The sequence below is a fragment of the Bacillus rossius genome, chromosome 15 (assembly GCF_032445375.1).
Source record: "Bacillus rossius redtenbacheri isolate Brsri chromosome 15, Brsri_v3, whole genome shotgun sequence".
NCBI lineage: Eukaryota > Metazoa > Arthropoda > Insecta > Phasmatodea > Bacillidae > Bacillus > Bacillus rossius.
In genome coordinates, this window is record NC_086342.1 from 3028487 (window position 1) to 3048754 (window position 20268).

Sequence of the window (20268 nt, forward strand, 5' to 3'; positions counted from 1 at the left end):
ATTACACTGATACTGTGATTAAAGATTTATAATAAATAAAGTTACGCTGCCAAGTTGCATAAATGTCAAGTTTCTGTAGCACTCTTGTCTGACGGACAAAATCTTTCCATTTGAAATGGGAGGATCCTTTTAGACTAAATGACATGACCCAATTTTTTTTTCACTCATTCATGGTGCACACTTCATTAATACCACTGTAAAAATATTTTTTCCAAATACCAAATTTTTTTTTATCGGTCTTAGGTAATGTGCAGTATAAAATGATGCAATTTAATCATGTATAAAAAAGCTCAAGTGCAGGATTTAATACATAATGAGACCACCTGGCGAACTAAATGAGAAGATTGTTGTGACAGTACATCAGTTGTATCAGGAATACCCCTAAATTCTTATACGCCATCAAATGAATTTAAAAGAAATACATTAACGTCTTGATTCCTGTTCCATCAAAACAAGAAGATTCTTGAGGTGAGAAGAAATAAAATATTGATATACTTCGTTGAGTGTTTGAAAGAATAAGAATGAAATGACTATATAAAGGCAGGTTATCAAGATGAGGTAATAATGTTCGCAGGCTTTCAACGGCTATTGTCTGGAGTGGCTTGGCCTCTGGGTTGTAGCCGTGTCCTTGGCAAAATGATTCACCGACGTTTCTGGTCGACATTGCAGTCGCCATCATCAGGGAGCAGTTACCTACTCAATACTACAGTTACCTGCTCAGTATAGGCAACTGCTCCCTGATGACGGCGACTGCAATGTCGACCAGAAACGTAGGTGAATCATTCGCCGAGGACACGGCTACAACCCAAAAGCCAAGCTACTTATCAAGATGAGATGTCTGTATTCTTTGAACGGACTACGAGTTGTGTATTCTTTGAACTGACTACGAGTCATGTATTCTTTGAACGGACTGCGAGTCGTGTATTCTTTGAACGGACTGCGAGTCGTGTATTCTTTGAACGGACTGCGAGTCGTGTATTCTTTGAACGGACCACGAGTCGTGTATTCTTCGAACAGACTACGAGTTGTGTATTCTTTGAACGGACGAGTCGTGTATTCTTTGAACGGACCACGAGTCGTGTATTCTTTGAACGGACCGCAAGTCGTGTATTCTTTGAACGGACCACGAGTCGTGTATTCTTTGAACGGACTACGAGTCATGTATTCTTTGAACGGACCGCGAGTCGTGTATTCTTTGAACGGACCACGAGTCGTGTATTCTTTGAACGGACTACGAGTCATGTATTCTTTGAACGGACCGCGAGTCGTGTATTCTTTGAACGGACCACGAGTCGTGTATTCTTTGAACGGACTACGAGTCATGTATTCTTTGAACGGACCGCGAGTCGTGTATTCTTTGAACTGACCACGAGTCGTGTATTCTTTGAACGGACCACGAGTCGTGTATTCTTCGAACAGACTACGAGTTGTGTATTCTTTGAATGGACGAGTCGTGTATTCTTTGAATGGACCACGAGTCGTGTATTCTTTGAACGGACCGCAAGTCGTCGGACTGCGGACGGAACAAGCGGGGGCCGGGGGAGCGGACGCACCTGTGATGCTGCACAGCAGCCGCAGGGTGGGCGCGTCGCCCGAGTACTGGTTGATCATGCCCTTGTTGGCCGCCTGGGGCACGGGCAGCGTCAGGGTGATGGGCTTGTGGAACTTGCGGCGGCGCGGCTCCACCGTCACGATGGGCGACACCGCCACGCGGTTGCCCAGCAGCTTGGCCGTCAGCTCCGCCGGGATGGGCTGGGCCTGCAAGCAGCCATCCCAGCTCCGTGCCGCCCTCGCCACGCTGCCCCCGCGCACACGCCTCGAGGGACCAGGACCTCCTTCACCTCCCAGTTGCGAGGTTCGTATCAACTAAACTATTACAAAATTCAATCACACTTTTATGCAGCACCAAATTTACTTTTTTTTTTTTTTTTTGGGATTGAAAAATACAATTTTAAGATGGTTACACCCTCACAACTCCTACCCCCAGGCTTCGACACACACCTCGAGGGACCAGCATTTCTTCACTTTCCAGTTATGAGGTTCGTATCAACAAAACTATTACAAAATTCAATCACACTTTTATGCAGCACCAAATTTACTTTTTTTTAGGGATTGTAAAATACCATTTTAAGATGGTTACACCCTCACAAAACGGGTCCCCAGGTTTCGACACACACCTCAATAGACCAGAATTTCTTCACTTTGCAATTATGAGGTTTGTATCAACAAAACTATTACAAAATTTAATCATAATTTCATGCCGCACCAAATGGATTTTTTTTTTTTTTGGGATTGAAAAATACTATGTTAAGATGGTTACACCTGTGGTTCACAAATATTTTTCTACTGTATCACACTTGAAAAAGGTTTTAAGACAGTAGAAAAACAGCAAAGGTTTACAAATTACCTGCAAAAAAATCAAATTTCTGAGCTTTTTTTCCTCCCGACCAACATTGGACCAAGCCAATGGCATGAGTATTTTTTTTTTTTTTTAAACTTCAAATTGTTTCTTGACATTTTTCTGGTATATGTATGTGTATTAGCCATCTATTCTACATGTAGTTGTTTACCTTTGGAAAAAAAACTTTCAATTAAATACTAACCATACTTTTTTTTTAAACAACTTACTCGGCACTGTCACTCCAATGTAGTTTCTAGAGACTGTGAAAATACTTTGTATTAATGAAAGTTTTGCATTAATAAGATTCTTATTAATGAGATTTCACTGTACCATATTCACCCGAAAATAATGTGACTAGATATAATGCCAACCCAAACTTTTTAATGACGAGTTGATGGAAAATACTTTACGGAGTGCAAATACCTACTGAAACACATATAAAGAATATTTGAAATTAGAAAATTTATACAATATTTAATAGAGTCTTTCTGGTAGCATAATTTACATGGACTGTTTTGTAAACAACAGGCAATTAAAAAAAAAAAAAAAGAGCTTAATGGCTGTAGTTCAAAAGTGATTGTTCAGTCGCCTAGGAGGATGAAAGAGGGGAAGAGGGTGAAGAGAAGCAGAAGGAAGTGGATGGAACAATTTGAACTCTCTCCCTCCACTTCCTGGCACTCCAAACAGTTCCCCTGTCTTATCTGTCGTGCTGCCGACAACCCCAACTTCCTCACAGCTGTACGAAAGAGCGGGCTGAGGGTGGCATCAGTAGAGACAAGATTTTATAGTTTTATTTTCAGGCCACTTTCATTTTTAGAACAGGAGATTTAGGTTTTTTGGTTTTCATTTTTTATGAAAGAAGTTAATTCTATTAAAAAAAAAAGCATATTAGTTAACAAATATGATACTTAAATGTTCCACGATACTAGTTTCTCCAAAACAGTGTCATTTTGACTGATACGAAAACATGACGATACACTTTTTTCAATATTATTTATAATACGCATGTCTAAATTTTCGGGACGAATAAAATAAAACTGTTAAGTATTTCTGTGTTTGAAAAATTTTCTCTAAGGTCGTAATGTAAAAATGAGTAAATAGCAAGATTAAAAAAGCGTAAATTTCAATTATTTTTTTTATTCAATTGTGGTACAAACATCATGCTAAATAAATTACTTTTATTGAATTTAATATTTAAATTTTCCATAGTTGTCATTAGATTCAAGTTTTGATACAATTTTCTGATTAGTTTCATGATTTGAATTGCATTTCAGTGCTTTGAAGTGTATTAACTTGAATTTTGGTGTATTGTCATGTTTTTCGGTTTCATCGCAATTCACCATATAATCTTGACCCCTAGGCAAAAGAGACGCAGTATACAGGCAGATCGTGTAGCGGGAAGGCAGTAAGTAATTAACAGTGGTCTAAAGTGGCTTAAGTGATGCAGTTATGACGTAGAGCTTGTAGTTTTCAAACTAAGCTGTTTCCATCGCTTATAATTCACATTCTTCCAGCTCCAGCGGCAACATACAAGTTTGCAATTAAAATCTGACCCCCATTTTAAGTGTCACCAGTTTTGGTAAAAATTGTTGCATTATTTTCATAAATTTTTCGGGTAAATTTGGTAATATAAATATAAGTGTCTGACAGTTTGTTTTTCAGACAAATTTTACATTTTACTCCGAGCTTTATGAAAATTTGCACAGTTGACCTTCTAAACAAGAGAAAGATCACTGTCTACATGATATTTCTAAAAACCATCCTCCACCTACTTTCCCACTCCTTAAAACAGAATTCTGATATTTCTCGATCAATTTTGCACACTTGACATTAAAAATAAATTTAAAAAATACTTTCTACGTTTCTACATCTTCAGACACTCCGGATGGACAAACGAAAAACTTTTGTATCACAATAAAAGTTTCTAAATTTATAAAAAAGAATGTTTGTTTGATTGTTTGTCTTCTATCTAAATAAAATCTATAGTTTTTTTGAGCTTAGTATGGTTTTTACACGTTTTAAACTGAATCAAAACAAGAGAACGATCACTGTCTACCTGAGACTTAAAAAAAAAACTACCCCCATCCCTGCAATCTGCATAAAGCCTGGGGACTGCCAGGTGCTTTAAATAGTCTACAATAAAATTCTCTCAAAAAATTTCTACTTCTTCTTAAAAAGGTTTCATTATGTGTATTGTTATTCATCAATGTACACAAGAAGACCATATACACAGTCGCCTTCATGCGAGATTCCTCAAAACCAGTTTTATTGGCTTCTTTTTTTAGTACGATTCAACTTTGCACACAATGCTGATTATATTATGCACCAAAAAATCCAATTATATTATTTACTTTTTACTAAATATGAGATTATAAACTTAATTCAGTGATACAAAAATATAATAAAAGAGATGTGACTTAACCATCCGCAAGTTTTGATAGTTGAAACTTGTCATTATAAAGTAGCCTATTCAATTAAAACAATAATAATCAAATCACAGAACATAAAAAATTATAGACACATCTTATTTAAGTTAAATGGTGCATCTTTTTTTAGGAATGGTGAAAAAAAAAAAAAACACCAAAGCCCATTGGTTGTGGAATGAGGGAATCCTTCACAGGAGTTTAACGTTAACACACCCACAGGATCTTTACTCCTAAATGTGCACAGAAACACCACTGGTGAGTTGAATCAGGTGTAAAATTACTAAACACAAAACACTTCTTAAGGGCGTATGTCCCGTTCCAGGTCATGATTTTAGATTTATATTAATCACTGATCAACTTTTAGACATTTTCAATCGTTTAACTTTCACGAAATTAAAAATATATATAGTTGCATACTTTTTGCATAATTAGCTGCTAAAGTTACATTTTTAACCTTTTTGGGTTGTACAAATAAGGAGAATTTAATTTATTGCAGAACTGAAACTTTTTAGGATTAACTGTAATGCCACTGGCTACTTCAAGAAATGGTTTGCATTTCTTTCAGAAAATATTAATTAATTTTACCTGACATTTCAAAATTCTCAAAATTTTTATGATCTTGACATCCAAGAAACATGAAATGAGTTTTTGGGATGGAAATGCAAACCATTTCTTGAAGTAGCCAGTGGCATTGCAGTTAATCCTAAAAAGTTTCAGTTCTGCAATAAATTAAATTCTCCTTATTTGTACAACCCAAAAAGGTTAAAAATGTAACTTTAGCAGCTAATTATGCAAAAAGTATGCAACTATATATATTTTTCATTTCGTGAAAGTTAAAAGATTGAAAATGTCTAAAAGTTGATCAGTGATTAATATCAATCTAAAATCATGACCTGGAATGGGACATACACCCTTAAGAGTGTTCCACTGTCTGAAATGTACGTTCCCTGAAGTGTGAGCTAACTGAAGTTTGTTTCTCTTTCAATTGCACAAGTACCTACTGATCTGTGCTCCTGACAATTTTCAGTTTCTGTCGTCAGCACACAAACATCTATGGCTCATCTTCACCCGCCATGTTGATTTAATTTTGTTTTTCAATGATTCCAGATTCTTATGAAGAACAAGAAGAAGAAAAAACTATTTCAAAAATGGTTCAATAGAATTAGGTAATGTTCTATATATTACCCAGCTCTGGACACATAGAAAACTAACTTATAGAGAGTGATAATAATTATTCCAGCAAAGATTATAGCTATGAATATTTGCTTGGCAAATTTTAACAACAAAAAGTGATTTACAATGCTCATACTGGTGTACTTGGCAAATCCGAAAGGTATTAGCCAAACGATAAGGTTGTTTTTTAAAAAAAAAAATTTCAACAAATAAACATGATTGGCAAAATAATGTTTAACTGAAACAAGTAAATTTTAACATTTTTTGTGTCACACAAATGTATGGCAATCAGCATTATGATTCTGCCTTTGTTAGTTATGATAGTCATGTATGAGTTGCTATATATGTATGTATATATAGTTAGGTATGTATTTGTTGAAACTTCCTTATAAACATGTTTCAATATTTGTATGTTTATTCAATTAATAATACTAGTTAAAAATAAGGTGAAAATGCTGTTACAAGCTTTTACTAAAAATGTTATGTCGATAATAATCTACAAAACATTTTTCAAAATAACAACATTTCTTTAAGTACACGATGAGTACACAGATTCGTTTCCTTGCATACGTCACTTCCAGTTTGGACAGCCCTCGTGATGTCACTTCGGGGGACAAGTATGTACAGGTGTATCCTTTAGGTGAATTCCGTCATGGCCTAAGTTAAAATGTCTGCGTAATTTTACTGCACTCTAGTGTATTTAAAATTTAAAAAGCACAAGATAGTTAAATTAAAGATAAGTGACCTTACCGAAGCAGCAAAATGTCGACAAAGTCCATGCCAGAAGACTACGCAATGCTTTTAAAAGTCCAGCAAAAGCAAATCAGAATGCTGTGGCATTAAGTTCTGGGGGGTGGCGAAAATGATTGATACCTCGATAAACCCATAAAGCTCTATTACAGTTGACGTGAACCGGGCCTGCGCCCCAGAAGCCTGGCAAGCCTCCGCCACCTTTCCCCTCACCCCCCGTCCCACTATCCCGTACTGGCAGCCGCTCCGTCTTGAGTACGTCGTCGGGTGGTTGTGTTTGAATAGCGCTGTAGCAGCAGTGCACCACACCCCTTTAACTAGAGATAAACACTGTAATTCTCTTTTCTGCTTATTTTTCCCCAAGTGGCGTGTGACGGCAGATCGGCCGGGAGTGTTTTATGTACTTTAAGTAATTAATATTTGGTTAAGGCGTAAACTACGGAAAGACGTACCGAACATGCACGAGGCGAACCGAAGTCCGCTGAAGCCGGAATGGTTATCTTTAATAATAAATTGTTAATAGTTTTTATCATGCATTAGGTGTAATATAATTATTAAGAGTGTTTCATGTTTTACCTGTAGCTTCCTGTGGCACGTAATCGTAAATAGGCATAACGGTAATTGGTTCGGGCGCGAAGACGCCATGTTAGGCTAGCGGAGCCCTGAGCTCAGCCCAGTCCTTCGCCAGCACCGACCGAGAGCAGACGCATCAGCACCCCGGGGACCTCGCCGCTTGCCTGCACTGCTAAGTAGTTCTGTTAAATCTTAATCATCTTAAATCTTTCGTTCGTAATTCCTCGGGGCTTCTCTCGGTCGGGGGGGACTGTTTAAATAATTGTATGAGTGACCACTATGGTCATATTTATGCTAATTACCGAATTGTAGAGTGTGACCACGTGGTCAGGTCGCACCACGTGAACCGATTTGTGCTGCAGGCGTTGTGTGATATAATCAAAGGTGTAGGCGAAGTAGCAACTAATAAACCAGGGCATACGATTTTATTTGTATTTGTTTATTTCAACATCCTGAGTGTGACGGCGTGTGGGACGCCGTAAGAACCCACTGCATAGGTGGAGAGCGTACCCGACGCTGAGAGCGTACCAGTAGCGAGTACTAGGATTGGCTTTAGGGGGGTTAAAATCACGCCTCACATGGGCGACGTCACGGCCCTGGAAAAGAGTCTCTCCCGGGAGGCACCCACAAATTAATCTCAGTACATGTATCGACGCGAACCCCCGCTTAGCATAAGGACAGTTAGGCCGCGGCCATGTCACAGAATTAAATGCCAAAGCAATCCTGAGTATAGTTACTGTTCTTTGAAATAAAACACACAGAGCTACACTATTCAGTAAATTTGCTAAATTAATATTAGTTTTGGATGCTGCTTTAAGGTCCTAAAGAATTTATGAATTAAAACTAACACAAAAAAAAAATTTGATTCTGTAAAAATTTGTTCTATATTACATTTAAAATAAAACCACAGAAAATAAGTATGAATTAAAGACAAACAAAATGTAAACTTAAAATGCACACTAAAAAGGTATTGCCTCAATCAAGTAATTCACCATAAGTGGAAACTGTGATATAACTTCTGGACAAAAAGACCTGTTCAAAACGTTAGTTATGAATGGGGGAAATATGTTCAGTGTGAAAATTTTTTATGTCTACACATTTGCTTTGCATCCTTTACAACTTGTGTGGCGAGGCAAGGCAATTTAGTCTTGTTTCGTTCCGAAAAACTGACGTATTTTTTTTTTAAGTTTAACATAGACATTTTTCAATGATTTACATGGTGCACTTATCATCAGTTATGATCATGAGAATAGTCATCATGCTTTTCTTAATAAACCATGAAATATTCACAGAAAAAAACCTGCTTCATGAACAAATGCTTGTAATAAATCTGCAAAATATGTATCATATTCAAAACATATTAAACGGAAAAAATGGAATGTTCCATGATTCAGGATGCAGAAAAAAAAATAGAATGATTGTTAATGACTAATGAAGCAGCAGAAGCTTGGAATCTGCATGTAACTTATTTTTTAATTATTGCTTTACCGTGCACAGAGCATGCCGTTAGTACCTAGTTATTAATTTAGTAGCATCGCCACTTTTGGTTAGTGTGTTAGTGAAAGCGACCCCGATTTTGGTGAGAAAAAATATTAAGGTGCATGCTACATTTCAAAACTGTGTGTGCACACCTTAAACTTCACTGTGCCGGATGCCATTTTCTCACTTCAACATCCGGCGTCCGTGATGCACAAAAGCAGCTAGTTACGAAATGTTTCCCGCCAAAACCCAGGGTCGCCGGGGGCTGAGACCGAGTGTCGGAGCTCGCGAAGGGACAAGCGTGTCGGCTCGTGGGTAGCATGCGAGCGACAAGTCTGCTCCAGCAAGCAGGCGTTAGAGACAGAGAGAGAGAGAGAGGGAGAGCGCAGGTAAACAACACAGAAGCAGGGTTCGAAACGCTGCTGTCCACCCGACACACAGCACAGCAACATACCAAAGTAAAACAAAGAGTAATGCTCGGGCAAACAAGTGAAAGACAGGCTCGACACACACAGAGCGAGACCATGCAAGCCTACAAAGCACATCTGCAGCCGCAACACAAACGTTGACGATGCCTCAAACTGAAACGTGATTCGCTGCTAGCCTCAAGCACAGCCCTTCCAAACAGCCTGGAGCCGTTGCTACGCTCCGCCCAATAAAGTTAGTTAAACTACAGTCATACCGTGCGTGCACAAGTCTGCCAAAAAACTCTACAAGAGTTCAAAACTCGCCATCATCCTCTACTTCGAACCATGCTTGTGACCTGTTCACCCGCGCTACGAGGGAGTTAACTCGGGGGAAGGTCCTAGGTCTTATCCAACAAAGCTACTGAAATAATCAACACCAAAGCCGAATGCAGAAGTTTGCAGAATCAGTTTAACTAAGTTTATTGGGCACTGAAAAAAAAAAATAAAACACTTTGCAATTACACTTTTGGTCATTCATTAATCCGCTGTACAAAGAAACAATGCCAATGCTGAGTAATCAATCAGGCTGTTGCAATACAGAACAAAAAAAATTTTAACTAAAAATAGATAGCGGCAAGCTGTTAGTCATTTTCTACCTATTTCTACGAACAAGCTTTTGTGAAACCCAATTCCATTACAGATGGGAGATGAATAATTATTATTGTGCAGTGCATGATGAACATAAAAGCTTGCAAGGATTATTTAACTCATTTGAAAACAACAAAGTACACTATATCGTAAGTATCATAACATTTGGTAAATCTATCTTGCAAAAATATAATCACAAAAAAACATTTCCAGTTTTTCTGCTTGAAAAACTATTTTAAGTAACCTTTCATGCTCAATCACAATTTCAGAAAACATAAAAATAAAAATATATTACTGGTTACACATATTTGCAAGATATATGGACTAGGAAATAAGATTTTTAATTTTAAATCACAATCTGATCAATTGATTAACTATATAAATCATTAATGTACATTGAACACATTTCTTATGCACCATCCTGCATGTACCAAATGGAATACATAACGTATTATCGGAGAAACTGGCTTTCAGAGTCCCTTTAATGGACTATGCGATACTTCAGTTACTTAATAAGAGGTACTATTTTGATTACTGACTGCTGATCAAAGTTATTTTATACTCTAATGGGATTAGCCTCTTAGACTACCTTAATTATCACTCAGCTTTAAGTAATAATTTTAGGTCAAGACAAAATCCTAATACTCGAGACTAGTGCAGAAAATAATAAAATACACAGTCATTAACACAGACATTAAAATTGCATTGCTGTATTGATATATTATGGGTTTTAAAAAAAATTGACTAAAAACATTTATAAAAATTATCAACATATATCAGTCTAATCAATATCCACTACATGCTGGGAAATTTGCAGCAAATCTATGTGCAGTTTGCTGGTAACTAGCCTCACTAAATGTAACATTCAGTTAACTTACAAGAATAAATCTCACTGCTTACACAAAACACTACTAATTATTTTTATATTTTGTACTCATGATACTTAATAATATTTATAAAATATACAAATCTGACTAGCAATTTTTTTCACATATATATTTATTATTACTTGGCAAAAAACTAACATTATTTGCAGTCAAAGTTCTCTATCGTACACAAAAACATTATGTACGGAAAATTTTTTAATAAAAAAGGTTTTGAAACAACTCTGTTTGTCCAAGATTACATCTGAGAGACAAGCTTCTAGTTTCGAATTTGGCATCTATGTATTTCCATTTATTTGACTTCACTTGCTACATGAGTTTTAAAAGTTAGCCAGAATAATAACTGAGATGTTATATCCATACACTGACTTTGACTGCAAAGAATGTACTACTAGGATAAAGTAAATGAGTTAACTATTTACAATAAAACAGCATAATTTTTGACATTTGGAGATTCCTCCGTGCTAAAACATGTCTGTCTTTTGCCAATATTTATGACTCAGCTCTGCTTCCATTATGAAATTAAAGTAAAGGTAATACTATATTTTAAAACATAGGTAATTTATAATACTTACGACTTAAGACTTTATGAGTCCAGACGGTTCCTTAATATTGTCAACAATTTCTAGGAATGAGGCAGTAAAATCCTCAATACCATCAAATCCTTAGTATTCGAAGGATTCAATATTTGAGGAAAAATATTTGGAAAAAAAAAATATTAGGAGAAAAATAATTCAAAATTCAACCTTGATACCCTCTGAAGTTCACTAGGTAAATTTTTTTCTTCATACTTCTCTTGTTACCATTCCCAAAAAGTCTGTACTTTTAACATGCAATTATAGACATAAAATTATTATATGTATTGATTTCGGAAACTTACGTTTGTGAAACAAACATTTAAAGGGCTGAATGTTTAACACCACAGTAAATATTTTTCTTTTCGTGTACATTATTTTATTTTCAACCCCTGAGACCTAGATTCGGATTAGAGGATTAGAGAGACTCTTTGGCATTCGAATTCAAGATTCGGATTTGAGAAAATTGTGATTTGACCCATCACTAATAATTTCAATACAAATTTGGATTGAATAGTCAACATTTATACTACAAATTTCAATATTTTACCCCATCTGCTTAGTTCTACAATGACCTGTAACTAACATGCTCTCGATATAATATAAATAAGAAAATTTATAATTTAAAGTCATCTTAATTATAAGAAGAGCCAAAATATCACACAACTTTCAATATAAAACAACCTTGTAGGTACACATGAACTCCAATATTCTGTTAATGTTACGTATCTTGTTTTGAATTCAATTTTATGTACGTTATACTAAAATTCAGATGTTACAATATATTTTGCACATATCTTACTAAATTACATGGACACCAGTTAGCGAGGTCAGAAGATTGGGTTCTTATTAAAGACCAAGGTCAATTCATCTTCTTGAAATGTGTCCCTGAATGTTGCAGTTCCTAACGACTTTGTTGATGAAATGTTGAGGCCAAATTTAATAAAAAAATACACTAAGCTAATCATAAATATTTGTTTTTCTTCAATGTGGTTAAATATTTGTAGTCGAAAACCTAAGTTCCACAAAAAAAAAAATGCAATAACAAATGTTGTTACCTATCCATTATTTAAATTAAGTTTATCTGCTTTGTCAGATTTAAAAAAAATTACTAGAGAATTATTGTAGACTGACAGAAGCAGAGTGTAATTCAGCGTGACTAAAACTTGAAAAAAAATTTAATGCTTAAATTAACTTAATACACAAAGACACAAATTTTATGTACTTTACTCCAAGAACTTTTAAACTTTTAAAGATGAAACATGTCGTATTCACCCTGATCATCAATTCATAGCAGCCTAGACTATAAAAATAAAAGTATTATTAATGGGCCCAACAACCCCCCCCCCCCCTTCCCCAAAAAAAAAAAACATATCTTTATTAACACTGCATACACCATTTTGTTTCTTTCTATAACTTGAAAACCATTGCTCAATATTTACAAAGGGCTAGCCAATCAAAGAATAGAAAAGAAGAGAAATTGTTGAAAACTACTTCCAAAGCTGGTTTAGTTGAATGAAAATTGATTTTGAATGGAACACATAAAGAGCATGCATGGGTCCATACACGTTTACTTGAAGGTTTTCCACGTCCCACTTAACCGCAACGTTAACGAGCTAGTTTGTACGCCCGAACCAAACAACCAGACGTATCACCAATGGACACAAAGCTGAGTCTTTTGAACATATTTTCTTTCACATATTACTCCTTCAAAGGTCTAAATTACACTGCATACGAATAAAGCTATGAAATATATATTTATGGTCAGTTGCGATAGCTACAGCACACGAGTGAACATATATATTCTCTATGACTATCTCTCAACAAAATTAATAATGTGAATACTGACAGTTTGTCCCCATTTGGTAATCAATTTAATAGTTTACAAAAAATTTTGTAGGTAGGTACACGATATTCTATCATTATTAAACCATATGCAATACAAATGTAAAAATAACATTCTATACCTAACACCTCTCTACACTATATGCCTAAAATTCAAACCATACACAACTTCTTAAATCTAAGCTATGAACATCATAGTGTTATTATAATTTTAATTGGAAACATTACAGTTTACATTTAAAATTTTTTAAACAATTATTAAAGAACTCTGTATGATTCAATAAATGTAATTTCTTGCAAAGACAATAAGCGAATAAGCCAATAATAACTGTTAAACTAGCAACATCATTTTATAATTTCCAATCCATCCTAAGTACGTATACTTAAATATAATGATTATACGTAAATCCCTGTCAGAAAATTCTCAAGGTTCTTAGAAATTTTACAAAAAAAAAGGAAAATTTTATGAATTTACAGGTCTAGTGCTAAATTTTTTAAACTTATTAAGCAGGAAATTTCTTAAGTGTGATTTTCTTAAAAAGTTTTTACTGTATATCATAATTAATTATTTATCTAAAGTTGGGTAAAATGATCCTTGGGTAAAAGTCTGATACAGGCATTATGTAATGCACTGCATCACTGACTGATTATATAACAGGTTCAACACTTCAAGTTTTAATTATACTGTAATAAGTGTTTAGAAGTCTGAAAAGCAAGTAACATCAAGTACATTTTGGAATGAATAAATGCTCTGGGTGCTTACAAATTTGACCCAAAATTTTTTATTCACTCATACGCCACTCGCATTGGATTATGTATTGTGAATGTCTGTGATACACGTATAAACATATTCTGCCAAAACTATACAAGAACAAGAACTTATATGCTAAAAGTCATGTAAGTCTAATAAAAAGAGGGGGTGGTGAGTTAATGCAAGTATGTCTCTTTAGTGCGACATCTGTAGATAGGTGGAAAGTGATTGTCGATAGACACAAACTATTATGGTTAAAGATTGAGCATGCATGCTTATTGAACCCAAGCAAATGAACACAACAGGGATAATAAACAATAAATGAAAATAAAAAATGTTAACTATTAATTTACAAATTTAAATTATGTCTGGAAGCACTCTGAGAAAACTAGGGCCTGGTTGATGCAGAGGAAGAAAGTATATGATGTTAGATCATAGGTTGAATTAAAGAATAATTAAAGGGAGCATGTTTGTCTTATATTGGCTATTACGGGTACAACATACAGCTGAATGGCTGTTGACAAAGACTCCAAGTCTCACACACATGGAAACACAGGATAGAGATTTTAAGAACAGACTGAGGAAAAGGAGGGTAGGCGGAAATCAAAAATCCGAAGGGGGTGGGGAGGGGAAATCATAAATCGGAAGTCTAGGCTATAAGTTGCAAACCAAAATGGAAGACTGACATACGTGTAATGTTAAGACTACAATAAGCTACAAAAACCCTCGTTACTAATGTTAATAAAAGCTAATTGTAGAAAATGCAAATTCTATATAAAATAATACTAACAAATTAATTTCAAAACACATTAAATCCATCCTACAAGAGTACTACAAAAATTGCAACATTAAATTACAAACATGGACAATTTTTTCATTTCCCCAAACTAGGAAACAAAGCCAGCTTATGAAATTAATGAGCTGATAAATTTGAATAAAAGATTTCACCTTTCGTACGCATGAAAGGACCTTTTTTTTCGTAAAGCAAAAACACAAAAATTATTACAAGAAAATGAACATTTCCGATGGACTAGAAAACAGAGGCATGAGACTGTTCGTGTTAAAAAAATGTTCCTACCCACAAGAGAATGATTGGTTTCTCGAGTGACTGAACATTGATTCGCAAGGCCTAGCTACCTGAGATATTAGCCAAAACTCTCAACCACACACGTTTACTAGGAAAAATATTCAAAAATAACTGAGCTAACAACATCTATGTATATAGATTATGATTGCATCAAGTCGGAGATTTGCAAGGAATTTTCATACATCAATAGACATTTGTAACTTCTAGCTTACAGGTATAAGTTTAGACAAGGTAAAGCTTTTAACAGAATAAAATATAATCACTTAAATAACTATATAGTAGAAAATAGATAAATCATTCTTAATGAGCTCAAACATGGTGCTTAGGGCTTAACGTCTGAGACCAACACACCTAACATGATTTCGGAAAACCATTAAATACCATACCATACCATATGTTCACAAATAAAATAAATTAATTAATTAATTACACGTTAACAGAATTGCTTAATAATGCACCTCCATTACCTCAACGTTTTCTCCACAAATATTTTTCCCTTTTTTTTCCATCTTTCCTATAACTCAATGTAAAAATTTTTAATAACGGTTCAGTCACTAGATTTAAAATGCTCTTACAAAGAAATCTACCTTTTTTATTTGTTAATTAATCAAAGTTGGTGGTGTTATAGCTCTACTCACACACTTTAATCCTAGTCAAATGGCTTGATTAAAAAATGGTTTGAGCAAAAAGAAAGTATAAATATAAAAATTCTTTTATATTTTCTGTTTTTGATAAACATTAATAAATTTAAAACAACTCTTCACTTTAATTTAAAATACTGTTTAGTCACTACTTAAAATGTTGAAAATTCTCATGACACTGAAATTGATGTGCTGTTTGCCCCATCTAACCAGTAAGTGGCAATCCATCTACTCTAGTAGATTCATTACAAATCTCTCCATAAACTAGCCTAGACTGCCATCTGATGGCTTTATCTACAGCAAATCAGAACAGAAAAAAAAAGAAGCACTACATAGTTATGAAAAATGTAACAAAGTTAAGTTAGTGTATAAAGAGTTTGTTGAATCATTATGAAGTTAGACATGAGGGTGGAAGACAGTACCACATGCAAACACTAATCTAAAGTAATAAAGCAAGCATGCTCATCATGTTTTCATTTGCAGAATGTAAATCCAGAACAAATACAGCCCACATGCGAATATTTCAGTCCTTTTTTAGAATATGATGTGATCTCGACAACATGAAATTTATTCACCAAGCTCGTTATATTTCAATTTAGTACTAAAAATGATTTTTGGAAATTTTCTCACTACAGTACAGCACAAATGTTTTAGGGAAAATTTATATATAACTTTGTGTTAAAAAATCCTTCAAGTGCTAGGGGAAACATAAACACTTTTTTTTCTTTGGCTGTATCTTTAAATTTATGATGACAAACACATCTAGAGAAATACTAAATTCCACCACTATTCATAGCAGTTTACAAAATTCCAAATTATTGGAATTATAAACCACTTCCAAGAAAATAACACAATCACAGAACACTTATAAAAAATACAAAAGCAATGATACATTAATTAGTGTAGTGAAATATGTCAGAAAAATAGTTGAAAGTTCTTCCTCACAAAACAATAAATATTTACAAAAATATCAGTCAAGAAATTTGCAAGTCAAATAAAACCACCATAGTCTACAATCACAGTGGAGCATATAACATCAGATGATAATATCAAAAGAAAATTTCATTATAGAAAATTAGGAGACTATGACTATGATACTAACCAACTAAAAATCACTGTCATTGTATGTTATCATTTTTAGCCATCATTTCTATAACTGCCATATACTCTACAGGCAAAGTACGTATTGTCATAGCCATACTTCTTACAGAAGATTTGCACTGAATATCACCTATGTACAAATATTTCCTCATAATTAACAAATATATAATTTTTAATCCTCAAGAAATTTTTTTAAGCAGGTTTGACTGCACATTCATCTCTCGAAGTAAAGTTCCAATTCAACCCCGGAAGTTATAGCGCCAAGTTAAGTGTCATTTATCAAATAAATTTTGTAAGAATAATTCATTTTCTGGCCATGATAAATTTATGAAAAATTTAATATTATCTAATATGAAAACTCTGTGGACTCAATTTTGAGGTATGTGTTTACTACTTAGGTGGCTAACTTGTAGATGGCATAACACATAACATAAACAACGCCTGAATATGCTGAGTTAAATCAAGCGTTTATAGCAAATTTTTTTCATTTAAAATAATTAATAACTGCATTACGTGTACTGATTATGACACACGCAACACGAGATTGAACCGAGCTGCTCATCCATCGCAGCAGGTACTTAAATTAGTAAAATATGGCGGATGGTTAAGACATACACATTTATGTGATTCTAAACTTCTCTGGCTGCGCTACTTCGAGTTGTGGCGTGATAAAATTCCAGGTCAGTACTTCAGAACAGCATTTAAGTGGCTTGGGATGGCAAGGAAAAAGATTTTTGGTATGAAAGATAACCGTTAGAAGGAAATGTGAATAAATAAAATCTCGACTGTTTACAAAGACCTGGGAGGTGGTATGATAAAGACAGCAAGAAAGGGGGCTGACACCCTCGAGTGAAGAGCTGGTACTGGACAGGCGGGGCCAGGAGAGAAGGGGAGTGGGTCCGGAGGGGTTGACGCCTCACCACACGAGCGAGAAGCGCTTCTTCTTGGGCACGTGGTTGACAGAGATCTTTCTGAGGGCGGAGAGGGGCGCGCCCTTGCGCGGCTTGAACAGGTTTACCTGCAGCCCGACCTTGATCTTCTTGGTGAGCGCGCCCTGCGGGAAGACCGCCTGCACCTGGGGCACGACGCTGGACGACACCATGCCGCCCTCCGGCCCGATGGCGTGCACCTCCTGCCGGATGCGCGACACCACCGCGAAGTACTGCGGGAAGTCTGTGGTGAGGATGCGGGTGGTGCGGCCTGCGTTCACCTCCTCCAGCGCGTCCAGTTCTGCGGGCACCGCACAAGCAACGCACCCGTTCACGCCGCGCTCGTCGTGCAACTGGCTCACACCAACAAAGACTGAAGTCCGTCCGAGGTGTCTCGGCACTTTTCCGAAGGGCTGGCGACGTTCCACCTTCAGGCTAGCACCCGGTTCCTTCCGACACTGGTACACCAAGTCACCCATGCCTTGCTTACAAGTAGTGATGGGAATTTCGATACTTTGATACCTCGATACCTTCGATACTTGACGGTATCGAAAAGTATCGAGTAACGAAACTGTAAGTTCGATACATTTTTTCGATACCGGAATTTTTGTTCATTTGTATTGAATTAAGTTTTGAGTCGCCATTGTACAAAATACAACTACAGTAGAACCTCGAATACGTTCCCGTTTCATACATTTTCCCGTGTCATACTCCGATTAATTTTGGTCCCACCGAAAGTACTATATTTACAATGGTTTACTTTCCCAGAACATACACTTATAAAATCATTAATTTCCCGTTTCATCCGTTTTTACGAAGCGGAAAAGTCCTAAAATGCACAAATTTTCTTGTTATATTCCTCCTGATAAACTATGTTTTAGTGATTTTATTTTGAAAAACATTCATTGTTTACCTTTGCAAACGTAAGAAAATAACTTTATTACTCCATAGATATGGATAGTATCAAGAAGGCTGTGCACTTCGCTAGTAGCATCTATGGCCAGCACCAAGCGAGACTAGTGGCGCAAACTAGCAATGATTATGAAAATGGTGCACGCGTTTACCAAGGCATGGATCTCATATTTTGTGCATTCATTTATCTTTGAACTGAATATACCCATTTGTTATTGTTTTCTTACGATCAGATTGTTTTGTAATTTACATTTCTAAAGTAAAAATTTTATTGAAAATTGTTCTGTTCCATAAAGTTGTTTGTAAAATGAAACAAACAAGCAAAAATTTCTGATTTTCTTCTTACAATAGCCTAATTTTTTTTATTTCTAATTTAGGCTTGGTAACTTTTCCCCCCCTCCAAGAAAGGACTTCATAACATTTTGTAAGGCCACTGTTTCTCATTTTGTATTTCACTTCTATTTTTTTATATTGATTTTTATACTCAAGTATTTAAAGTTGTTTGCAGTTTGTATTTTTGTAATAAAGAGGGAATTTATGTAGTTTAAAACTAATTTATGTTATTTGTAATAATTGTTACTTAATGGGAAAATATTTTTCCTTGGAGTATCGAAAGTATCAAAAGTATCAAACTGAAAAAACAATACAGAATCGAGTATCGAAAATGTGGTATCGTCCCACCTCTACTTACAAGTCTACGTAAAAAAAAATTTCAATTTTGAAATTATGGTTTTATGCTCCATGTCATTCAAACATTATTCGATACTTAATTTTTGTACATTAATAATTTTTATTTGCTATTTGGGAAGCAGACAATCATTTCAAACATAGGGTGATTTAAGTGATTCCTTTCAGACTCTAGGATTCGGCGAATAGAATATGAATTTTCCTTGTCCTTTTCAAGTCGTTTTGCTGTCACAAACAAACTGAAGCAAATTTTAACAAAAAGTTAGCCCCTGACTTCATGTCCGTCGCTCGGAAAGATGAATCTCGACAAGCCCACTTTCGACCACAGCGCGCAGCGCAACCTGCTGCTTCGCCGATGCATCGTACAGTCGTGCGTACCTTCGCCGTCGAAGCTCTCGCTCAGCACTTGCTGCACGGCTTCGTCGCTCGCCTCGAGCGTGTGCTCCCGCCACATCTCGCCGTTGTCCGAGCGCAGGATCACGATCTCCCGCTCCATGCCGCGCAGGGAGCCGAAGTGAGGCACTTCAATCACCACGGGCCTGCAACACAATCACGCAGTCCCAGCCTGTGGGCAGTAGCGTAGCCAGGATTTGTGTATGGGGGGGGGATGGGGGGGAAGGGTTAAGAAGCATGGTCCCCCACCCTAATGAAGTGGGGTGGTCCAGGGGTCCTCCCCCGGAAAAATTTGGATTTTAAGGTGTAAAATAGTGCTATTTGAGCAGTTTTCGGTACTTAACATTAAATATTGTAATGGTAAAAATATTATTAATTTTTCAATAAAAAATTGTTTGAGTAATGAAGTAAGAAATTAATTAAAGATATTTTAATCAATCCAAGTGCCTTGTCCACGTCCACTCAAAATCATAAATCATGCTCAAAGCTCGACAATACAAAAAAAAAGGAATAAAAATGGTTGGGTTTCAGCAGAACTGGCCTAATCCTGGAAACAGTTAGCTTTAGCTTGAAGAGTTACCCAGTCACCACCTGCTTATAATTACC

General features: G+C 35.8%; 1 protein-coding gene across 1 annotated transcript in view; it reads right to left on the reverse strand.

The window, feature by feature from the left end:
- LOC134539287 (titin-like) overlaps positions 1 to 20268 on the reverse strand; it is a 299819-nt gene that overhangs the window by 197354 nt on the left and 82197 nt on the right. Inside the window, exons 22-24 of the mRNA XM_063381173.1 lie at positions 19648 to 19808; positions 17760 to 17971; positions 1554 to 1758 (exon numbers count right to left, since the gene is read on the reverse strand). Coding sequence (XP_063237243.1) covers positions 1554 to 1758; positions 17760 to 17971; positions 19648 to 19808 — 578 coding nt within the window. The remainder of the gene's footprint in view (positions 1 to 1553; positions 1759 to 17759; positions 17972 to 19647; positions 19809 to 20268) is intronic.